The following is a 23,930-nucleotide window of genomic DNA, read 5'->3' as shown; positions in this document are numbered from 1 at the left end:
CATTATCAGTAATGGAGTCTCTCCGTCCAGACCAGGCCACGCTTGGGTGAAGTGGTCAGCCCTGGGGGTGGGGTGTAGGGGGTGATAAATCCTGGGGATATTAGCTCCCGCTCTGGCGAGCATGCCTCACATCCCGCGGGCCAGTCTGACCGTGACGGCAAGAAAATATGTCGCACGTCAGAGACGGATTAGAAGGACCTGGAGAACGAAGGCTTGCAGAAACGGAGAGCAGAGTCTTTAGCGTCCTGCCCATCGCCCCCCCCCGTCTTCCGTGAGTTTGGAGTTATCTTGGGCTGGGGTTAGTCGTCTGGATCAGTTAATGGCGAAAGACTAAACTGCCAGTGGTCAGTTCAGAGTGAGTGAATGGTTGGTGGATTTAGAGTGTTTTGGATGTTTCTAGGGAGGAGGAAGGTTTTCCCTCAGAGCTTAATAAAAAAATTCAGTCATGCCCCCCCTCTGTTATGGAAAGTATCATGGCTGCTGGCTAACTGCTAACACTGGTGTTTTGAATGATCTTGCGGGCCGACAAGGCATCAGCAGCCTCCTTCCTGTGTGGCTGAGACCTCCGCTGTCCCCCTGACTGTCCCCCTGTGGCTCAGCCGTCCTGCTGCCCATTCATACCTTCCGGGTGCCATGACGTGGTGCCGCTTCTGCTCTTTCAGATGGGCGTTACTGGGTACCTCGTGTCCTGTTTCTGAGCCTCTGGTTTATATGGTCAGGGCCGAGGATGGGGCTGTGGGGAACCCCGTCCCAGTGCCGGTATAGCATTCACGGCCGGGCTGGGCCGGGCCGCTTCAGCGAGCCCCACGCTGCACAGTCCTATGGTGTGAAGGTAGCACGCGCCGCGATAACTGCCGCAGAAAGTGCCTGCTAACTGCAATGCATTTAATCCAGCGGACTGTGACAGGGCCCCTATCGGCAGGCGGGAGCGCTGATAGCGGCCATGGAGACACCTTAAGCCTAAACGATTTTTCAGGGAGCTGGGAAATGGCCGTCTTGTTGTTCTCAGTTTGGCAGTGGATGTTTGGGGATGGGGGGTGGTGTTCCCAGGAAGTTATGAAATTCTAATGGGGTGGGGGGGATAATTAATCCTTTGCTGGACCTTCGTGGAGTGTCATGTTTTTTTTTCTTTTTGCTCCTTTCCATGTTGATGCGCTTTCACCTGTGTTGTGAGGACGGGACGTTGTGCGGTGCTGCACATGTCTGTCTCAGTGGAACTTAGAAGGAATAACCAGGGTTAATTCACCATGAGAATTACAGCACTGGTGCTTTTAGGCTTTCAGAACCCTCACGCTCAGCTTGTTCATTAATCCTCGTAGGACATAGCAGACCCGTTTTTCGCCTACTGCAAGCAGCACGCTGACCGTTTCGACAGGAAGTGGAAGAGGAAGAACTACCTGGCGCTGCAGTCATACTGCAAGATGTCCCTGCAGGAGCGGGAGAAGCAGCTGACGCCTGAGGCCCAGGTGAGGGGGAGGTTGCATCCCCGAGGGTGCAGGTGTCTCCAGATGCCCCCCCACCCGATGTTCAGGGCTGGCTTCTTTGCCCTGCCTTTCCTCAGTCTGCGTTAAGCCTCTTTTAAATGCAACTGCATGAGATCCCAGTGCTGTAATCCTCCTGGCCTCACCCGCTGCAGGCCCGCATCAGCACCCGCCTGCAGCAATACCGGGCCAAGGCGGAGCTGTCCCGGAACACACGGCCACAAGCCTGGGTCCCCCGCGAGAAGCTACCGCGACCCCTGACCTCCAGCGCCTCGGCCATCCGCAAGCTGATGCGCAAAGCCGAGCTCATGGGCATCAGCACAGACATCTTCCCCGTGGACACCTCGGACGCCAGCGCCAGCGTGGACGGCCGCCGCAAGCACAAGCAGCCGGCCCTCACCGCCGACTTTGTCAACTACTACCTGGGTAAGGGGTCTGATCAGCCGGACAGGTGGCTTCCCGCAGTTAGGTCCTCCTACCACCAGGAGTGCTGTCAGGCACAGCTTCGAGCTCAAGCCTGGCTACGGTGCTCCCCCTGACCTATACAGACGACATGTAAGGCAGTAAACATGCCTTACATTATGTGCAATAAGAGACATACTTCTAACTAAGGCTGTGTACCCTATTAAGCAATTCAGTACACAGATGCTCATTTGTGATGTATTTTCAAATTATCAAATGAATGCATAATTAGCTTAATGTTAGGGTTGGTCTCCTGAGGAAAAAAATGTAAGTTTAGCACAAAACGTAATTGCATTTACAGAATTGTAAATGATAGCGGCAATGGTGATTATTTATTATGCTCAGGCCTAAATTATAATTACAATTATAATCAAGTGAAGACATGGCGTAAATTAATGCGGAAGAAACCGGGGAATGATTTCAGGAACAGTTGACTTCACACAGATGTCTCCGTCTGTGCTTAATTGTTTTAATGGAGTGTAAAGTCCTTTCCGCAAAAAAAAACATATTTACCGATACTTACGTGGGATCTGAGGAAACTGTAATTAGAAAAAAATTCTGATAGCTGTCTTGCTTTTTCAGTCACGCAAATCTATCCATCTTTGAGTAAATACTGCCGGAATCCTGTTGGTATCTGTACTACTGTTAAATAACAGTAATTATGTGGTTTGTCCGTGTTTTGTATTTACAGAATTTGAATCTGATTTATTGAGCCATATGTGTCCTGTTAAAATGTACCAGCACTTTATCGGTTCCGGACGCATCTGGCTTTCAGATATGGGCCTTGCTGTCGGCCTCGGTAGTCCGTAATTGCCGTGGGTCTTGACTGTCCTTGCAGTCTTGATTGTTTGAGGAAGGTCTATGGGCCCCCTGAGCCCCGCGTGTGAGTACTGCTGCCTTGAACACACCCCGCCGTGCCTCCTTGCTGGATACCCGACTCCCGCCAACGTTTTGTTGCACCTTTTTCATGGAGAAAAAACCTCATTATTGTCCCCCCCTTTAGAGCGGAACATGCGGATGATCCAGATCCAGGACAACATCGCCGAGCAGAAGAACCTGAAGGACAAGCTGGAGGGCGAACAGGACAAGCTGCACGTGGAATACAACAAGGTGCGGCCCACAGGGCGAGCCGGGCCGTGCTGCCTGCGCTGACCTGTGTAGCTTTATCGAGGTAGCAGTTGGGGCGGTGGGTCTCCTAGCCTGCTGTCGGCTTTTGGTCAGGTGCTAATCAGATTGTATTCTGTAGAACCTGCAAGAGCCCAGCACTCATAAGGCCAAAGGACAGATCTGTGCTGTAAAAGCGGTTCTGTCCATTTTAAGTAGGGCTACCAAATTTTATATGGGTGTTTGTATGTGTGTGTTTATATGTACTTTGTATGTGTGTGTTTATATGTACGCTGTGTGTGTGTTTATATGTACGCTGTGTGTGTGTGTTTATATGTACGCTGTGTGTGTGTGTTTATATGTACGCTGTGTGTGTGTTTATATGTACGCTGTGTGTGTGTTTATATGTACGCTGTGTGTGTGTTTATATGTACGCTGTGTGTGTGTGTTTATATGTACGCTGTGTGTGTGTTTATATGTACGCTGTGTGTGTGTGTGTACGTTATTTAATGTGAGGACTTCACAGCTATTGTTAACCCCAATTGTATCATTAGATGTCGATAAATGGTTCCAAGCATTTTCTAAAATATGTGTAGAATTTGTGGCAAAGGCCATAAAAAGGAACGGCACTGCCATTATCGTCCCGTGTCTGTCCCGGCCGTGATCATGTGACTGCCGAGCCGAGGCATGTAAGGCTGGAATACGGAGCCGCAGTCGGGGAGTTAATGTGCCATTGGGTTGCCAGCCACTTGCGCTGCGCCTATTTAATGAGGTTTACGGCTAATTTGAGTCCCTCGGATTGGACTTACATGACACCCTCCTTGGATGGGGGCCAAATCAATGGTTTAGCTTCATGAAAATTAACCTGGGTTAGGGTTTATTTTATTTATTTATTTTCCTCTTTTCCATAAATACACTGGATGCATTTTTTTAGCCCATTGTTAGAAGACACACCCCAGCCCCACACAGGCAGAATTGTACTTAATTGCTACATTAAATCAGAACAAGTTCGCTGAAGTGATTCTGAGCACTGTCACTATCTGCAGACATAGTCTTATATATTGAATGATGTCCAAAAAATAGGATAATGTGCAGTATGGAAATCCAATTTGGCTATTTTTGTGCTGACTTTTCCCCGTTAGCCGTTATCAGCCACGTTCCGTTTCATCCCGGCTCATGCATATTCCCGGGGTCCGGGTAGTTGCCCCGTGCAGTGGCAGCTTCAGGTGGCAGATTCTTTATTTTATATATATATATATATATATATATATATATTTAGGTATTTTTATTTTTTATTATTTTTTATTTTTGCATCCCTTTCTTGTCCTGCATGCATGGATATGAGTCGGGACATGTGATGAGAAAACGCTGCCGTGTTCCTGTTTATTGGTCCGCGTCGCCCTACAGCTTCGAACCAAGGACTAATAAAACTTGAGGTTTATTTCCCTGCATTTAAAGTGGCTCTTATTTGCATGCCATCCACCGGGTGGCGTCTCTGGGGTGGCCTCGGCCAGCCTGGAGAGCATTAGGTGCTCACTTAAGTGCATGTGCACACTCACACCTGTACGTGTGTGTGTGTGTGTGTGAGAGAGAGAGAGAGAGAGAGAACGGGGGGTGCATCTGAGGTCGTCGTCCTCTAATCTGATCTCCCTCTCACCACCCTGTTATCTCCCCTCAGCTCTGTGAGACGTTGGAGGAGCTGCAGAATATCAACGGCGTGCTGAGGAGTGAGGGTCAGGCCGTGTGGAACCTGCTGGGCGGGATCCTGGGCCAGGTACGTCAGCGGGCCCTTCCAGCCTTCCCACACACACACACACACACCTGGAGCACTGGGGAGAAGCAGGGAAATCAATTTTTTGAATCCCTGCACCTGCCACGCCACCTTAATGATACGCGATTGAAAGGAATCCAGATTGTGGGCAGCAATGTGGCCGCGGGCGGCACCGGCCTAATTCTGTTGTTCTAATAGCTATGCTGTTTGTAAAAAAGCCTTTTATTTACGGCGACTGATTGACCTGTCATTCGCCATGAATCCACAGCGGACTGCAAAGTTAACCTGTCCCCGCCACCCCCCCCCCCCCCAATTCGCCATAGCAACCAGCTCACAGGTCCTCGTCGCTGAGGATCATGTAATGAGTTTGTGGTACACGGCATATACATCTGTGAGGAAATGTTTTTATGTTCTGCTTTCCCTCCCTGGCCGTCTTACCATTTAAAGCTCGTGTACCTCAGCCGCTATAAATGATGCCTCGCTGCGTTTCCTCTGCTTTTCTCCATCGCCCTGCTATCTATCACCGCGTTCGGTTTCTTTCCATATTTCTGCCATTTTTTGGGTAGTATGTGTATTTGATTACAGATTTTCATTTAAAAACATGTCAAGTGCAATGCGTTTGTTAAAACTTAATTGTAATACTACTGATCAGCAGACTAAAAAATTGGGTTACTGTGTTAAAAATTGGTACTGAAGTATCAGGAACTCATGCATGAAATTATCAGTTAATCGTGAAATGACTTTTAAGAAGCTGGAATTATGCAAGGTGTGAACTTATTAACAGTGTTGTCTTGATGATTTTGGGTGGGGCCCAAATGAGGCGTTTTGTGCTGGGGGCTGAGATTGTGCCAGGGCAGAGGTCACTAGATTTCCATCATTTACTTAACACCCTGGTAGAACTACATGGCTGAATTAACATCCAGGTTCTGCCTTGGCTGAAGTCATATAAAGGCTGTTTCGGCTGAACGGCCAGCAGGGAGACGAGGCGTTTTTCACACTATTAAAACAAGCCACCGCAGCAGGAAGGCGACTCGGAGGAGGGGGCGGGGGTGAGGCGAGGCGAGAACGGAGGCGGGGCACGTTTTGACAGGCTGCCGGAGCAGGGTATAGGGCTGCTGGCAGCCACACCTGCCTGACAGGGCGTTAATCAGGGGGCGTCAGTTTGGGGGGGTGGCCAGAGAGAGGTCTGGAGGATTTAGGGAGGGGTAGATGGAAGGGGCACAGACTGGAAGGATGAGAGGTGGTCAGGGAGGACATGAGGAACGGAACGTGGCAGGATCAGGGAGGGCATGAGGAACGGAACGTGGCAGGATCAGGGAGGGCATGAGGAACGGAACGTGGCAGGATCAGGGAGGGCATGAGGAACGGAACGTGGCAGGATCAGGGAGGGCATGAGGAACGGAACGTGGCAGGATCAGGGAGGGCATGAGGAACGGAACGTGGCAGGATCAGGGAGGGCATGAGGAACGGAACGTGGCAGGATCAGGGAGGGCATGAGGAACGGAACGTGGCAGGATCAGGGAGGGCATGAGGAACGGAACGTGGCAGGATCAGGGAGGGCATGAGGAACGGAACGTGGCAGGATCAGGGAGGGCATGAGGAACGGAACGTGGCAGGATCAGGGAGGGCATGAGGAACGGAACGTGGCAGAACACGGCGACGTCCTGCTGCCTTTCTTGGTTTTACAGGCATGTGTTTTCCCCCAGTTAAAATTCACTTTATAAATTTCATGTTACTCCCAACATATACATTAAGGTTTTCAGCTGATTTCAGATCAGAGCTTCTGCAGAACAAACGGTGTAATCATGTGACGGCGGAGAGCTGGGAGGACGTGGTCGCTTTCGGAATGGCGGCCATAAATCACCTCATTACGGACCTGCCGTGTTTCAGCAGCAGCCATCAGTCACATCTCATGCTCTCTTGTACCCCCTGCTCTCTGCACTGGGTCTCCTGCTGGTCGTTCAGGTGTCACACTTTGTTATGAGTGGCTTCTAATAATATCAACATCTCTCATGTTGCTAAATGTGTTCTTACTAGAATGTTTCATATAAATGTTTAAGTACAGGTCTGTCACATGAATACCGCCTTGCAGTCTTTTTTTCTTTGATAGGATGGTACATCTTGATGGAAAGTTCTCATCTTGTAAGTTTTGGTAATTCACACCTGCCTGCCCTGGGCATTTGTACACTGATCCTTCTGCAGGGTTCTGGGTGGGGTTCTTGTGAGTAGGCTGGTCCAGTCACTCCTGTCTTGCTGCCTTAAGACTTTGTCCCTGTTAGATGATCTGAGGCCATGTGACAGCCCCGCTTGGGGTGGTCGGCTCTGAGGCGCCGTGCATGGTGCTGTTCTTTGTACACGCGCCCTAATCCGGAAATGAGCAGAAAATGTGAGGTGTAGTGTCTCTTCCGCCCTGACAGAAGCTGAATGCTCCGGCCATCCTGAAGGCCCCCAAGGAGAGGAAGCCAAGCAAGAAGGGCGGGGGTGTTCCTGGGAAATCATGCAGCCTCCCTGCCATCCTGTACAGGTACTGTAGCCCCCCCCGTCCCTCTCACAAGGTGCTTTCAGGTCATGTGAGTGTTGATTAAATAGCAGTTGATCTGTGACGATGTGGGTTTCAAGGTTCACTTGCAGCTTTTAATACTGGGAGAGCCAGCTGGTACTATTCTGATTTTCCTAATTTTGTAAATGTTGTTTCTTGCAAAGATACAAGCTCTCAAATGGCCTGAACTGGCAAAACTGTATTATTGCATATTTGTGCCTTTCTGTTACATTCACAAGTCTGTTGTTTGTAATCCCAGTGAAATCTGCGCTCTTTGATAACGCAGACTTTATTATCTGTATTTAAAAGCCTCCCTGAGTTGGACTTTCCGGAAGTGTTGTTCTGAGCATCGTCCCCTGTCACACGCAGAAGGCCACACGCTCAGGCGTTCGAGATGCTTGATTGATTAGGGGCGAGATGATATGTAGCTGGGGTGGGGGCTGCAGGAGCTCCCGCAGGCACTGGAAGGCACAGTGAGGCGGAACGGCGACGGCCGCAGCGGTGAAGCTAATGAAATTATTCTGCGGGGAGTGCAGAGGAAACGCGTCGGATGCGATTAGGCGCTGAGTGACACGCGGCCTGAGCCCGATCGCCGTCGCGTCCTCTGAGCGCGGACGCCAATCGCAGCCGGTGCTTTGCGGCCGGCCCCCAGGTGCTTGATACCGCCGGTGATCACCCCCCAAATCACTACAGACAGCGTCACTGCGATGTGTAAACCAGCATTCAGCGCGGTGGGCGTCCGGCAGACTTACCGGCTGTCTTCGTCCGAGCCGATCTCCTGTGGTAAGCAGGTGGAATACAGTAACCTCATTCACGTAAGATGGAAGCCATTCCTCAAACACACGAGTGTAGACCGTAATCCACTGCAGGTGAAATAAATGCCGTAATTGCTTTTTAGGCATTTAATTAACTAGTTAGCCGTTCCAAGCTGGAAGTTTTATTAGCCCAGTTCGATAATATCGAGTGAGCAGTTCTGGTCCAGTTTGATACACGCCGATACGTGCTTTTAAAGGCGGCGGATTTGCCCCACGTGAAGCCTTGGGCTGCTGTAGGCAGCTCGGGGCAGTGGGGGCCGGTCTGTGTTTACTGTGTTTATTAAGACGTCAAATGTGACGGCAGCATTGTGGCTGATTTGATCTTGATCATTTTAAGATGTATTATATCCCCCCATGTTTCTGCAGCTGTGGGATCTGTAAGAAGAACCAGGATCAACACCTGCTTTTGCTGTGTGACACCTGCAAACTGTACTATCACCTGGGCTGCCTGGACCCCCCCCTCACCCGCATGCCCAAGAAGACCAAGAACAGCTACTGGTGAGAAGGAAGCCCCCCCACAAATCCCATTCGCTAGCTCAGACCTGCCTCCCCCTGTCAGCAGCATAATGCAGGCTATGTAATTATACCGCAGCTCTCAGATTAAATCAAAAATAATACAGGATATATATAAACACCCCTCTCAGTCATAGCCAGCGTCTGTGTGAGAGGGAACCTGGGAGTTTTATTGCTTTTAAGTAAATTTAAGAATTGTGTGGTGATCGCATTCGTTTGTTTTCCTGAGTGAAGCCGTTCGCATTCAGACGCAGATTGGACTAACTCATTTATTTTGTTGGTAAGAATCCATGATGAGGTTCCACTTTGCTGGGTTGGAATGAGAAAATAATTTGAAAGATAAAAGTGTTCGGCGCCAAGTCAAAACTAATTACGGAGTTCTGCATAGAGGGTGATCCAGGTAGCGGCCCCTGTGCTAGGCAGCCTTCTGATGCAGTCTCTCTTTCTTTTAATGGCTGTGAGGTTCAGTCGTTTGGGGATCTGGGTCCAAGTCCGGAAGGGTGTGGGTTCAAATCCTGTGGCCAATAGTTTAATGGCATCGTTGCTTCATCTACTCCAAGTTCTCTGGCTGCACTCTAACCACAAGACCTCACTTGTGCATCACTTTGGACAAAAGGGGCTTCTGAAAATGGTGGATAGTGAAGAATCATGGGTGCGTGATGCCCTCAGTAAAGGCAGGAACATTCCTGTACTGTTTTGGTTTTAACATCTGTCTTCAGATCTGAATTTACCAGTGCTCAGTCGTCGCTGAGGGAGTCCCAACCGTCGGTGTCAGACTGTCAGATTCTCTGCTGGGCTGTTGATAGACTTTAATGTAAATGAACTGCTAGCACAGTGTTAACGGCTGTAAATGCAAAATGTTGGTGTTTTAGTCTCGACTGAAAAGCTGTCCAGTGAAAATGTATTTGAGGGACACGTCAGTAAAAGGTAGACCTACCTCTACAGTGACAGTGTAGGTCTTAAACACACACACACTACCTCTACAGTGACAGTGTAGGTCTTAAACACACACACACACTACCTCTACAGTGACAGTGTAGGTCTTAAACACACACACACTACCTCTACAGTGACAGTGTAGGTCTTAAACACACACACACTACTTCTACAGTGACAGTGTAGGTCTTAAACACACACACACTACCTCTACAGTGACAGTCTAGGTCTTAAACACACACACACACACACACTACCTCTACAGTGACAGTGTAGGTCTTACACACACACACACACACTACCTCTACAGTGACAGTGTAGGTCTTAAACACACACACACTACTTCTACAGTGACAGTGTAGGTCTTAAACACACACACACTACCTCTACAGTGACAGTCTAGGTCTTAAACACACACACACACACACACTACCTCTACAGTGACAGTGTAGGTCTTACACACACACACACACACTACCTCTACAGTGACAGTGTAGGTCTTAAACACACACACACTACCTCTACAGTGACAGTCTAGGTCTTACACACACACACACACACTACCTCTACAGTGACAGTGTAGGTCTTAAACACACACACACTACTTCTACAGTGACAGTGTAGGTCTTAAACACACACACACTACCTCTACAGTGACAGTCTAGGTCTTAAACACACACACACACACACACTACCTCTACAGTGACAGTGTAGGTCTTACACACACACACACACACTACCTCTACAGTGACAGTGTAGGTCTTAAACACACACACACTACCTCTACAGTGACAGTGTAGGTCTTAAACACACACACACTACTTCTACAGTGACAGTGTAGGTCTTAAACACACACACTACCTCTACAGTGACAGTCTAGGTCTTAAACACACACACACACACACACACTACCTCTACAGTGACAGTCTAGGTCTTAAACACACACACACACACACTACCTCTACAGTGACAGTGTAGGTCTTAAACACACACACACATTTAAAAACAAACTAGACGGTCCCTGAATACCCCTCTCCGCCTGCTTCCCCAGGCAATGCTCGGAGTGCGACCAGGCCAGCAGCGATGAGGCCGACATCGCCATGGAGACGCTGCCTGACGGCACCAAGAGGTCCAGGCGGCAGATCAAGGGCCCCATCAAGTTCATTCCGCAGGACGTGTCCCCTGAGCCCAAAAGAATCCAAGTGAGAAACACGGTAATTGGTGTCCTGTTGTAATAGTGAATCATAAGGCTTTGAGGCTCTGAGCTCATCATTTGGCTTTATGGCCATACATGTCTAAGGACAGCGTTGGTTCTGCCCTGAATCTGGCTCCATGTTTTGCGGAGTTTGCATTTTCTTGTGTCGTGGGAGTTTCCTCTGGGTGCTCCAGTTTTCGCCCCCACAAATGGGTAACTGGAGTTAACAATTTGCCCGTAGGGGTGTGTGTGTCTGCGTGTGTGTGTCTGCGCGTGTGTGTGTGTGTGTGTGTGTGTGTGTCTGCATGTGTGTGTGTGTGTGTGCGTGTGTGTGTGTGCGTGTGTGTGTGTGTGTCTGCGTGTGTCTGCGTGTGTGTGTGTGTGTGTCTGCGTGCGTGCGTGCGTGCGTGCGTGCGTGCGTGCGTGCGTGTGTGTGTGTGTGTGTGTGTGTGTGTGTGTGCGCCCCCATAGGCACTGGGCCCCCAGAATAGGCCAGAATAGAGTAGTTACAGTGGATGGATGTTTGAGGGCATCCCATCGGTCATTAGGGTCTTATCATTGAGGCCCCCTGTTCTGTCTCTGGACATCTTGGACACAGATACCGCTCACACACGCACACGCTCACACACATACACACACGCACGCTCGCACGCACGCTCACACACATACACACACGCACGCTCACACACACGCTCACTCGCACATGGGGCTCCCCAGTAGACCCACTCCTCCTCTTGCCTCACCCCCCATTGGCTCTGGGTTTCTCCCCAATGACCCACTGAATTTCACTGTCAGGGGAAGCAGATGTAAAACCCAGCCCAGAAGGCGACCCCCCTCCCCCATTTCCCTTGGCTAATAATTGAGCCGGCTGCTTTAGATATTATAAATTAGTATGATAATTATTTTTTTCATTCAGTTATTCAAGACTCAATTATTTTTTTATCATTAAATATAATATAATAGCTCAATTTTGGTTTAATGAAACCATAACCATATTTTCTCTTTTTAAATATGCCGTGCATAAAATGAAAAATCCTCAGAGGTTTAGGGATGTCCGATAATCCAGTGAAACCTTTTTATTTTTTCGGGCTTGTGTGCTGCTGGTTACTGTCTCTCTGTGTGACTACCTGCTGTATTGCCCACCCTCTGGCCACCATAGGCTCTTCATTCTCTGCCGTAATACTCCTCTCCCCACTGCGTAATATGCCCCTCCCCCCCCCACGGCATACATCCTGCTGACGTGGCCTCCCCCCGCTCAGCCCTCTTCTCCCGCCTCTGTCGCTCACCCTTATCTCGGTCCACCAAGCCCAGATCCCCCAATAGTGGGCCGACCCGTCGCTCCCCTTAAAGAAGACAAAGAGGCTTCAAATCATTGGAAAGATCTCACTGCAGCCCTCACTCTTTGTCTCCCCCCTTTGTTTTTAAACTCCGTCGATACCCACCCCCCTCCTTACTCACAAACGGAACAGCGGCGCTTTGGGAAGCGTGGAACCCTCCCTCCCGAAATGGCCATTGAAACACCTAGATGCAGCTTCTAGCTTTTCTTTTTTTAAATAAATACCCTCATTGTCGGTTGATTTTCCTCTGCAGAGCGACGGAATAGTGCTGGGCACCCTTTCAAATGAGGGAGTGTGTGGAGAACCCCACTGTCACAAAAATGGCTCTCCATTGTCCTCAGGTTTTCTTTCCTGTGATACTAAAAAGAGGAGGAGAATGAAAAATGTACATGAAGGATATATAGAGGAAAAAAAGTGTGTGTGTGTGTGTGGATTAGGTTTATATTACTTTGTGGGGACCAAATGTTCCCCACAATATAATTAAAAACCTGTTATTTTTACGTTGTGGGGACTATTTTTTTCAGGTCTATACAAAGATCTGTGAATGCAATCAAAAAAGTAATAATGTCAAAAAGTCTTTTGTTTGGTTTCTTATGGTTAAGGATAGGGCTGGGTAGGGGTTAAGGTTGTCATGTTGTGATTAGAGTTCTCCCCATAGAAATGAATGGAGAGCCCCCACAAAGATATAATTACCAACCTGTGTGTGTGCGTGTGTTTTGGGGCAGTGTGGTCGGAGCCTGGGGATTACGCAGTGGTGATCTTCTGCTGTGAGCGTGTGTGTGTGTGTTTTGGGGCAGTGTGGTCGGAGCCTGGGGATTACGCAGTGGTGATCTTCTGCTGTGAGCGTGTGTGTGTGTGTTTTGGGGCAGTGTGGTCGGAGCCTGGGGATTACGCAGTGGTGATCTTCTACTGTGAGCGTGTGTGTGTGTGTTTTGGGGCAGTGTGGTCGGAGCCTGGGGATTACGCAGTGGTGATCTTCTGCTGTGAGCGTGTGTGTGTGTGTTTTGGGGCAGTGTGGTCGGAGCCTGGGGATTACGCAGTGGTGATCTTCTGCTGTGAGCGTGTGTGTGTTTTGGGGCAGTGTGGTCGGAGCCTGGGGATTACGCAGCGGTGATCTTCTGCTGTGAGCGTGTGTGTGTGTGTTTTGGAGCAGTGTGGTCGGAGCCTGGGGATTACGCAGCGGTGATCTTCTGCTGTGAGCGTGTGTGTGTTTTGGGGCAGTGTGGTCGGAGCCTGGGGATTACGCAGCGGTGATCTTCTGCTGTGAGCGTGTGTGTGTTTTGGGGCAGTGTGGTCGGAGCCTGGGGATTACGCAGCGGTGATCTTCTGCTGTGAGCGTGTGTGTGTTTTGGGGCAGTGTGGTCGGAGCCTGGGGATTACGCAGCGGTGATCTTCTGCTGTGAGCGTGTGTGTGTTTTGGGGCAGTGTGGTCGGAGCCTGGGGATTACGCAGTGGTGATCTTCTGCTGTGAGCGTGTGTGTGTGTGTTTTGGGGCAGTGTGGTCGGAGCCTGGGGATTACGCAGTGGTGATCTTCTGCTGTGAGCGTGTGTGTGTTTTGGGGCAGTGTGGTCGGAGCCTGGGGATTACGCAGCGGTGATCTTCTGCTGTGCCTCTGGCCAGTGGCATATCAGCACTGAATTCATCTTCAAACTCATGTGGTGTAGCCCCTGCTTTGCATGCCAAATGTTTAAAAAAACACCCCACCCCACCCCACCCAATAGTGATGCCACCCCGAGTTATAATTCGCTCTTTCTGGGGGGCGGTGCTCTGCCCGTCCTGAGGTCCAGCTGGCCCTGCCCCCCCCTTTCTATCTTGGGGTTTGCCCCATCTGCCTTTGTGAACGACCGCGTGTGACGTTGTACACCGGGGGTTTCGGATAAGCGCCTCTGATCGTGTGTATGCTAGCCCAAAATGCCCTCCTCCAAATCCAGTACAATATTTCACCCTTAATATTACTTACCCCCCTGGTCATTAATAAAGTGCTTCAGTAGCAGTCAGGCCCGCAGCCTGACTCCAGCTAACCAGTGTCTGTTGAGCCCGGATGCTCACTGTTCACCCCTGTGACCCAGTATTAGCGTCCAGCTACTTCTGATCTTCTGCCCTAATAATTCTCCATGCTCGAGCCTGCCGCGATAGACAAGTAATCGAATAAACGCGCGCCTTTGTCTGGCCTGGTGATGCGGTAGAGGTGCCGGTGAATCCGGGTGCCAATTGGCAGCGCCTTAGCACTTAGCAGTTATGACGCTAAGCGCTCCGTCTGCCTCGCGGTGTCCCGCCAGTGCCAACAGATGGAATTGTTCCCGCAATCTGTTTAAATATGTCATCGATTTCTCTTCCCTTTTAAAAGGTGCCTTCGTCCGCCCGCTGACTTATTCTAAAAGTCGGAATCTGCCAAGCTGGTGTGTGTTATTCACTAGGCGTTTTGGGCCCCAGACAGAGCTGGTCTCGCCCAGGGAGATGAGCCGTTCTGCGGCACGGTGGAGCGGCATCACGGTACAGATACAGTGCTCACAGAAAATCTTGGGACTTTTGCTTAATTCTGTAACAATCTTGCCAATTTATTGGTTTCATAACAAAAGTTCATTGACAAGCAATGTTTAATACACCTGCACACATCCTCCACACAGACATTTTTTTGTCATAATTATTTTGACTGACTCATTCAGTTGTGTTCTTGCCATTTTGCTTTTAATTGCGATTGTAGTCACTGGCTCCAAAAGAGATACCAAACACAAATGTTTGGTGTTTAATGTTATTGCAAAGGTGTTACTATTTAAAATGCACTTAGTGAGACTGTTTTTCAATGAACTTTTTGAGCAGCTCTTAGAACTATAATTTGGGTTTCAATTTATTACTACTTGAACTTAAAATATAAAATATGTGTGTGTGTATATAAACAAATGAACAAAGTAATTATTTTTGTTATAAGACCAATAAATTAGCAATATTTTTGCTGAACTAACCAAGTGTCTGAGCACTGTTCGGTTCCTGGTTTTTCATTTGAGGAATCTGTAGTGTTTTTGTAGGTCGAGGTCACATGAGTTGGATCTAAATGAAAAGCAGATGATTACTTTGTAATAGAAAAGAGGCTTTTTCCCTCAGCACTATGAATTTAAGGTTTTATTTAGTTATTCACCGATCTGATATTCGGATCAATATCCGCGCTAATCCAGACCTATCTGACAGATCGGGTGTAGGCCATTCGTGTCCGATCCACGTCCAATACTTACTCATGTAGTGTTTTTATGTTAAATGTCTTTGTACAATCTATCACACGACAGCTCTTCCCCATTTTAGATGCGTTTTTGCAGCAATAAAGCTGAACGCTAACGCTGCCACTCAGCCTGTTTGCTACTCAGTGGGTGTGAGCGCAGTGACCTCCGCCTGCTGTGATGTCATGCGCATAACCTATGCAGTAGGGGGAGTGCAAGAACAGCAGATATGAGAGTGATGCTCTGGTCCTGGTTTATGCTTTTAAAAAACAACTTGTAGCATAGCGATTTGCAAAAAACAAAGTTTTGAGAGGTGGGAGTCCTGTTTAGTGGAAAATCCCACTAAACAAAGCGCATGTTATACAACGCGTGTTATATGAAAAAAGCAGTGGATGATTTCGAGTGGCTGGCTTGGGCTGTTTTGCGCATTCTCTGCAGGTTGTGATACACGAGGGGCTGCGATCGCAGGGAAGTCTTATGTGACGCTGTTGCCAGGGGGAGAACATTCGTCACTTACGTATTCTGGCTTGGAAGAGATTCAAATTCAATGGCAAATACCTCAAAAACGCTTAAAACAAGATGTGCAGTATGTTATGTATGTTTAATAGTCTAATTAAACATTTATGGCATAATTTTTTGATCTGTATTTACTAGTCTAAAAATAAAGTATAAATATATATTATATATATTTAATATATTCAAATATTAATCTACTAATATTTTACTAACATAATCGGTATCGGAATCAGATTGGAACTGAAAAGATGCAGATCTGCACATCCCTAGTTGTACTTTTTCTGTGCTGATGTGGAGCAGTTACCACGTGACATAGCCGCGAGTGGCCTGTCAATAATACTCACATCTCTCTCTTAACGTTCTGCGTATTTGGGTTTCTTATTCGTGGGAGCCCCCGTGGTTCCTTTAAGGGGTAATCAGTGTGTTCTGGTCCTTCCAGAGAACCAGAGGCCAGAAGCGAAAGCGTGTTTCCCTGTGCGAGGAAGAGAAGATCGAGGTAGGCCCTAGTGCGCCAGAACCTCGTGTGATACACCCTGGTGGGGTGGGGGGGGAGGGGGGGACAGGCAGCGTCGATCCTCCCCCGACTGCTGGAAGTGTTCTGACCGATCACTTTCCCTGCAGGAACCGCCTCCACGGGAGCGGCGACAGCGGCAGCCGGCCGCGCAGAAGAAGCCCAAGGCGGATGACACCAGGACCGAGTGCGTCACCTGCAAGGGACCCGGCGACAACGAGAACCTCGTGAGGTGAGTGCTGGTGATCCGAGCGTGCTCTCCGGTCAGGCGACATCCTTCCAGGCGGCGCCGTGGCTGAGTGAGTGAACGTGGTCGCGTTCCGGCGGGTCTCGGACCTCCGTACGCATTCGCGAGGTTTCCATCAAAATAAGCAGTATGAGACCATCTTTATTTATCATTCCTACCACTGGACCACAGTAAACCTGACAGAAGTGTTAGTGCGGCTCTGTGTTCAGGAAGCTGCTCAGCAAACACAGCTGTCTGCTTTTTTTGTTGATGTAAACTGAGTGTATTAAAAACATACAGCAAATATGTAGTTTTATGTAGCATGACATGGATACAGGATGTTGTGCCATAAAAGCATATTTTCAGGAAGACCATATCTACTTATGTATTATTTTGTACATTAATGCAAATTAGCATGTTGGACATTTGTGCATTTTATCAAAAAAAACCTTACGTTTCACTTACCTGTATAGCATTTGATGCCTTAGATTAATTCTATTAATTCCACAATTACTATAAACTCAGAATTGTGAGTTTGTCTGTCATGACAGATGTTACTGAAATGGTGCAGATGGTTTTCCCATGATGCTCCTATCTCACCATAATGTGAGTTTCATGTTGACTATCTGAGAGTTGTGCTAGTGCTATAATATGACGTTCAGGCATCTGTATCTCACAAAGACCCTCTGAATGATGTTAATGTGTGATTTGCACTTCAGCATAGCCTAGGCCACGTTGCTTTGTGTCCTAATGTAAAAGTGCCATTTTAGTGCCAAATGTGGGTACACAGAACCCAGTGTAAAGGGTGTTTACGGTCTGGACGAGCTCCTAATTACATGCGGTTCCGCTGTTAAAATTGTGTTAATGCTTTATCTAAACACATTCTTATTTTGTTGTCTGAACATGAAATCAAACATTTTTCTTAAAACTAATAGTATAATATTTAATAATAAACTTTCAATTAATCAACAATTCTTTTTCTATTGTCCTTGAAAAATTTAAATAACTACTTTGAGTAAAATAAATTTGAAAGCATGTTTGTATTAAGCTTTGTCAAATTATCAATTTTCTCCAGTTTGATTAATGCAAGCTAAAATGTAGTCAGGTAGCACTGTCACGTGTCTTGAATCGTGTGGCGCAATTAATTAGGCTTAATTCATTAAGAGCTCAGCTGAAGCGTGAAGGCAGCGAATGTGGCGTGCCGCTAGGGCAGTGTGGGATGGGCCGCTGTGCTTGACGCCTCTGATGGAGGCCCCATGCATTAATTCACCTGATCTTCACCTCTTAACCTGGGAAAGGTCTGGTTCTCAGCTTCAGGATATTCTCGGACAGAGGTACAAATCCACCATCCTGCTGCCTAATGCTAGCTTACTGTACAAAGCTGTAACGAAAGAGGTCCTGGTCAGTCAATGATTTTCAGCTGTGGCTGTTTTTGGTGCCCCCCCCCCCCCCCCCCCCCCCCAGTGTCATGGGTTGTTGTGCTTTCTGCTTCTTAAAAACATTTCTCTGTTGTGAAATTAGCAAAACACACACATCCCTGTATGCAGAGTGGATGATCGCAAAACACTGAGGAATGGAAATAGAAAGTATCACTATTGTTATTATATGAGCTATATTAGCATACATAGACAGTATATTTATATTCTTCTGAAAGCAAGTCGTTGACCCCTGTGAGGCCTGGTATCTCGACCCAGAAATTGCCTTCTGTTATCCCTCTAATGAGACTTTAAAATGTGCCCTTTAATACATGAAAAATATCTATTGTAAAAGCTGGTTTAGAATGTTTTCGATATCAAATTATCTTGTGCATTCATGCAATTGAGTTTTCTTGCTGATGATGATCAGGGTCTTATTGTTTTATCATGGTTACTTGGTTAGGTTTTTCTTTTTTATTGCAGATCGCAGTAGAACTGTCCCCTCATTAGCTTTGCAAGCCAAAGTATTTATGTTTGAAGATGATTTATCTGTGCTGGCAAGATCCATAACTCTGAAAGGTCCCTTGTGATTGACCGTCCCAAGGTTAAATGCTTTTATATTGTATTCAAAGCTCTGTGACCTCAGTATGAAATAAGATTACGAAAAGACTAAGTCAAACTGGCCTTTAAGAGCTAAATGGGTATGAGCACTTAAGGTGAGACTGCTGATTAACTTCGCTTTAGGGGCACGGGTTGGACTGTAGGCCCCTAAGGTTTGTTAAGTGGGGTCTTTAGTTGGGGTAGCTTAAACACCAGAGCTTGTGGTTGAAGGTCTGGGTTTGGGGTCAGGTTTGAAGGTCAGGGTCTGGAGGTCTGTTGCCCTGACTCTTTGTATCTTTGCATTGCACAGGTTTTGAGAGCTGGGCCACCCACCTCCCCTAAAAAGCCCACCTGCTCTGGACTGATGACCATTGGCTTAGAGAGGCAAATTTGAATCGTTTGAAGAATCTCGGCAGGTGGGGCGGGAGTCCCAGATCACGATCACCAGCTCTGACCATCTGCTGACCCAAACCAGGCCTCGCCATGGACTCTGTCATGGCTCACAAACAGTCCTGTGAAAATCGTGAGAAAAGGGAAACGGGGAAAGGAAAAAAAAAAAAAACAAAAAAAGGAAAGAAAAAAAAAAAAACATACAAATAACAATCGGCTAAGATGAGGTGGCAGGTTTATGGAGCCGTGGCCAGTTGGTAGTTATCTGCGATCATCTCCAAGAAAGGAAGGGATTCTTTTTTCGTGCACATTGGCAAGGACTTTTTTTCTGTTCGTCACTGAGGACTAGTTTGCCGTCAGCGTTTTGGGGGCACGGCGTTGGGACTAGTCTCTGAATGGATGGCGGCTTCCTCCGCCAACTGACTCTGCACCTTTTCTCCCGGACGTCTGTACTTCTCCCGAATTTCCTGAGGCGAAATGACTGATTCCTCTCCTCTGCCCACATCCATCTCCACCCACAGGAATCGTGTTCGTTCCACACGACCGACAGCTTCGTTAGATAGGATGGGAGGGAGGGGGGCGACTTTCTCGGCATTACGTGTCTCCGAGGGCCAGACTCGTAGAAGTCCATCGAGGCTCGTGGACCTTCTCGCTCGTGACGGTCTACTACCGCTTTCTGGAATCCCACAAACTGCTTGTCAGAGGATCCGATCAATGTTATTGACTGGAGTAATGCATTCAAAGTAATATGCAGGGTTTTTTTTCCGTCTGAATGCCGTGCACACTTGATCATCAGCCACATATCCACCGCATGCACACCTCTGCATTTTTAAGCTTCGGTGGAGCGTGACCAACTCTTCCACCCCCCCCCCCCAACCAACATTCTTGGCATCTATAGGAATGATAATGAGTGATAATCATAGAAACGTCTTCTAGCGGTGTTCCTCTTCTGTCGTCTTCGTGTTCTTATGGCATGCAGATGCCCGTTTCTCATGGCCGGGGAAGCTGGGAGCCTCGCTGTGATTTTGACAAGTGTTTGAATGGCTTCACACCCCCTCCCCCCTGTCACCCCCCTCCCCACCCGCACTTTTTCCCGTTCATGCCCTCTCCACGGTGCCCCTCAGTTTGTGCTGTCTGCTGAGTTTTTGCCTCACGGCCTGTCAGAGCACATGACATGTGTCATCTGCTGTCCTCGGGCGTCCGGGCCTTTTCGCTTTGATGGCACGGGGATTAGGACCACCTCCCTAAATAGGATCCCGAAAATTGCTTACATGAAGTAAAAATCTATCATGTCGAGGGTCTGGATTTATTTATACATATATATTTTTTTTCTTCTCTTAGCATTCCGGTTTGCAATAAGACTCCCACCCTTGTCAAGAATACTTGATGGTTTTAATGTACTTTGATGTCCTGACAGCAAGATATACTTACTGTGTACATGGTCGCTTTTATTCATGTATGACTTCTGACTAATCTAATGATGTGAACGTGGTGTTTCAGCCATTCGGAGTATGTTTAGATACGCAGTAGCCCTTTTAAGCAGTAGTTTAAGGTGTGTGTGTGGGGTGGGGGGGATATCCGTATTTGTTTCTCTGCCTACTTTATTTCACTATTGACCTTTGCATTGTCCGGGGGGGGGGGGAGATCAAGATAATCAATCTTTGCATTAGACTATGCAGCATTTAGAATGTGGTTATTTATTCGCTGTTCTTATTTATTAATTAATGAACCTGTGTTGTTCCTACTCAGTAAGGTAAACCGCTCGTATTTTTTATTGTTATTTTTGCTGATTTCATGAATGTCGTGTCTGCTGGGGATTTTCTCCCCCTATTCCCGCTAGCGAATGTGAAGTGGTAGCTGTCGCTTTGTATCGCGCGCGGTTTAATAAACTCTTGACTCTTTCACCTTATCGCCTCTGTGATAAATGGGTTTTAATGCACCAATTAATTGTTGCAACTGCGCCGCCGCCTTGAGAGCTCTTGAACATCCAACTTTTTTTCTTTCTTTTTTTTTTTCCCCCCTTTGTGGCCCCCCCCAAAATCTTTGTTACCCGAAACATGATGGATGTTGGGATTTTCCTTCAGCCAGGCAGGACTGCTGAGGGTCTGGTGGCTCCGCCAGAGCCGCCCCAGGGCATCGTGGGAGGGGGACAGCTGCTTCCTCTCCATCCTTCCCGCCGCCGGGCGTAAGTAAGGAGCTTTTACGGACAGTCTGGTTAACTGCATAACAAGACACCCGTGAAGTATGATGTAGCCGCGGAGGCCGGCATCCCGGCATAAATAACAGCGGGGACTTCGCCGGCAGCATCGCGGAGCCACGCCCCAGACAGGGAGCGCCGAGATAGAATCAGCGCACCGTGGCGGGCACCTAAATGCCACCATTGCTCATCCCCGGTGTCGAATCCCACGGAAAGGAGTCAGTCGCCCCGTTGCCACGGTTAGAGCAGCCAGCTGGGGCCGCAGCAGGGGATGGGTGTCCCTGGACAAGGGGGCTAACCTTTCGAATGATGAGCACATTTCCCATTACTGTTGTCACATGGGATCCTGGGAGATGATTTAACGGCAGCATTTTGTTTTGCTGACTCCCCCCATCAGAATTGAGCCCCCACACCTCTTCTGGCTGTGTGTGGGAGGGATGAAATTTATTACTTTATATCTTTCCAATTTTTTAGTCTTTGTCTCCACCTCCCTCTGTCCCTCTTCTGGGATCTGCTCCCACACCACCTCAGGATTGCTCAACTTCCAAACTCACATGCCCCCGCCCCCAGTGCCTGGTATCTTCCATGCATCTCACACACACTTTTAAATGCACGGTCAGCAGGAAGTTTTCCCCGTCATCCTGGTGCGTTTCCTGGCTGGAGGTGCTCCGTCGACAGAAAGAGTGCCGTCACTCTGAAACCGTGAGAAGTGCAGACTCCATCCCTGCCTCCTCGTAGCGCCTGGCTCCTGCGACCCATTTATCACGGCCCCCTTGTAAAACAGAGCCTCTTTAATAATGTTGCAACTCCCTAACAGTAAATCAAAAAGGGGGAGGCTTGGAAAGTCGGATAATCCACCCCCTCCATAGATGGGGCCCGCAGAAACGCCGCGGACGCAGTTTGTCATCGGCACGGTCGATGCGCGGGAGCATTGTTCGCCATCGATCCCGTCACGTGGTCGCTCCTCAGGTAATTACTCTGCCCCTCTGCGATAAATTCAGAAAGTTATTTTGTCTAGAAGGACCAATACAGCGAAGAAAATGGCTGTAGCTTCTGGGGTTTCGTCAGTCTTTGTGTCCGCCAGTCATATGCTGAATAAGAGGCTCCTGCTTTATGCCTGTGCAGCGTTTGGTGCCGCCTCCTTTGAGGGAAACCTTAATGATTAATTCATATGCCCGGACGTCAGAAAAACGGGCCTTAATCGACCATCTCACTGCAAGCCCAACTGTGCACTGTGGCAGAGGCACACATCAGGAATCAGAGGTCAAGCTATGAGTCCTTTGCTATCACCCATAAAAGCTAAAAGCTGCTGTTCCTGCCATTTAATTTCCCCAGTCTTTCTTGGGGTACATGCTTTTGTTTGTCAGTCGCTGTATGCAACTGATATTTGTGTTGGAGGTGATGCACTGACATGGTGTACCATCATGTGGTATGGTGTACTGATGTTTGTGCTGGAGGTGATGCACTGACATGGTGTACCATCATGTGGTATGGTGTACTGATGTTTGTGTTGGAGGTGATGCACTGACATGGTGTACCATCATGTGGTATGGTGTACTGATATTTGTGTTGGAGGTGATGCACTGACATGGTGTACCATCATGTGGTATGGTGTACTGATGTTTGTGCTGGAGGTGATGCACTGACATGGTGTACCATCATGTGGTATGGTGTACTGATGTTTGTGTTGGAGGTGATGCACTGACATGGTGTACCATCATGTGGTATGGTGTACTGATGTTTGTGTTGGAGGTGATGCACTGACATGGTGTACCATCATGTGGTATGGTGTACTGATGTTTGTGCGGGAGGTGATGCACTGACATGGTGTACCATCATGTGGTATGGTGTACTGATGTTTGTGTTGGAGGTGATGCACTGACATGGTGTACCATCATGTGGTATGGTGTACTGATGTTTGTGCTGGAGGTGATGCACTGACATGGTGTACCATCATGTGGTATGGTGTACTGATGTTTGTGCTGGAGGTGATGCACTGACATGGTGTACCATCATGTGGTATGGTGTACTGATATTTGTGTTGGAGGTGATGCACTGACATGGTGTACCATCATGTGGTATGGTGTACTGATGTTTGTGCTGGAGGTGATGCACTGACATGGTGTACCATCATGTGGTATGGTGTACTGATGTTTGTGTTGGAGGTGATGCACTGACATGGTGTACCATCATGTGGTATGGTGTACTGATGTTTGTGTTGGAGGTGATGCACTGACATGGTGTACCATCATGTGGTATGGTGTACTGATGTTTGTGCGGGAGGTGATGCACTGACATGGTGTACCATCATGTGGTATGGTGTACTGATGTTTGTGTTGGAGGTGATGCACTGACATGGTGTACCATCATGTGGTATGGTGTACTGATGTTTGTGCTGGAGGTGATGCACTGACATGGTGTACCATCATGTGGTATGGTGTACTGATGTTTGTGCTGGAGGTGATGCACTGACATGGTGTACCATCATGTGGTATGGTGTACTGATGTTTGTGCTGGAGGTGATGCACTGACATGGTGTACCATCATGTGGTATGGTGTACTGATGTTTGTGTTGGAGGTGATGCACTGACATGGTGTACCATCATGTGGTATGGTGTACTGATGTTTGTGTTGGAGGTGATGCACTGACATGGTGTACCATCATGTGGTATGGTGTACTGATGTTTGTGCTGGAGGTGATGCACTGAC

General features: G+C 48.2%; 1 protein-coding gene across 6 annotated transcripts in view; it reads left to right on the top strand.

Annotated features, from left to right (window-relative positions):
• phf14 (PHD finger protein 14) overlaps positions 1–23,930 on the top strand; it is a 75,865-nt gene that overhangs the window by 15,286 nt on the left and 36,649 nt on the right. For 3 of the 6 annotated variants that reach the window (XR_011984912.1, XM_072705499.1, XM_072705497.1), the window contains exons 8-16: positions 1,320–1,466; positions 1,637–1,907; positions 2,947–3,053; positions 4,726–4,821; positions 7,236–7,342; positions 8,539–8,670; positions 10,673–10,835; positions 16,322–16,378; positions 16,504–16,625. Coding sequence is in view for 5 of the 6 variants with exons in the window: in XM_072705499.1 (XP_072561600.1) it covers positions 1,320–1,466; positions 1,637–1,907; positions 2,947–3,053; positions 4,726–4,821; positions 7,236–7,342; positions 8,539–8,670; positions 10,673–10,835; positions 16,322–16,378; positions 16,504–16,625 (1,202 nt within the window). In the remaining variant the exon portion in view is untranslated. Of the gene's footprint in view, positions 1–1,319; positions 1,467–1,636; positions 1,908–2,946; positions 3,054–4,725; positions 4,822–7,235; positions 7,343–8,538; positions 8,671–10,672; positions 10,836–16,321; positions 16,379–16,503; positions 16,626–18,944; positions 20,934–23,930 lie in introns of those variants that run through there. The other 3 variants (XM_072705501.1, XM_072705498.1, XM_072705500.1) reach the window with 3 other exon arrangements.

Source organism: Paramormyrops kingsleyae, chromosome 23, assembly GCF_048594095.1.
Source record: "Paramormyrops kingsleyae isolate MSU_618 chromosome 23, PKINGS_0.4, whole genome shotgun sequence".
Lineage (NCBI taxonomy): Eukaryota > Metazoa > Chordata > Actinopteri > Osteoglossiformes > Mormyridae > Paramormyrops > Paramormyrops kingsleyae.
Note: the sequence above shows the minus strand (reverse complement) of the source record. Positions and strands in the feature narration are given on the sequence as shown.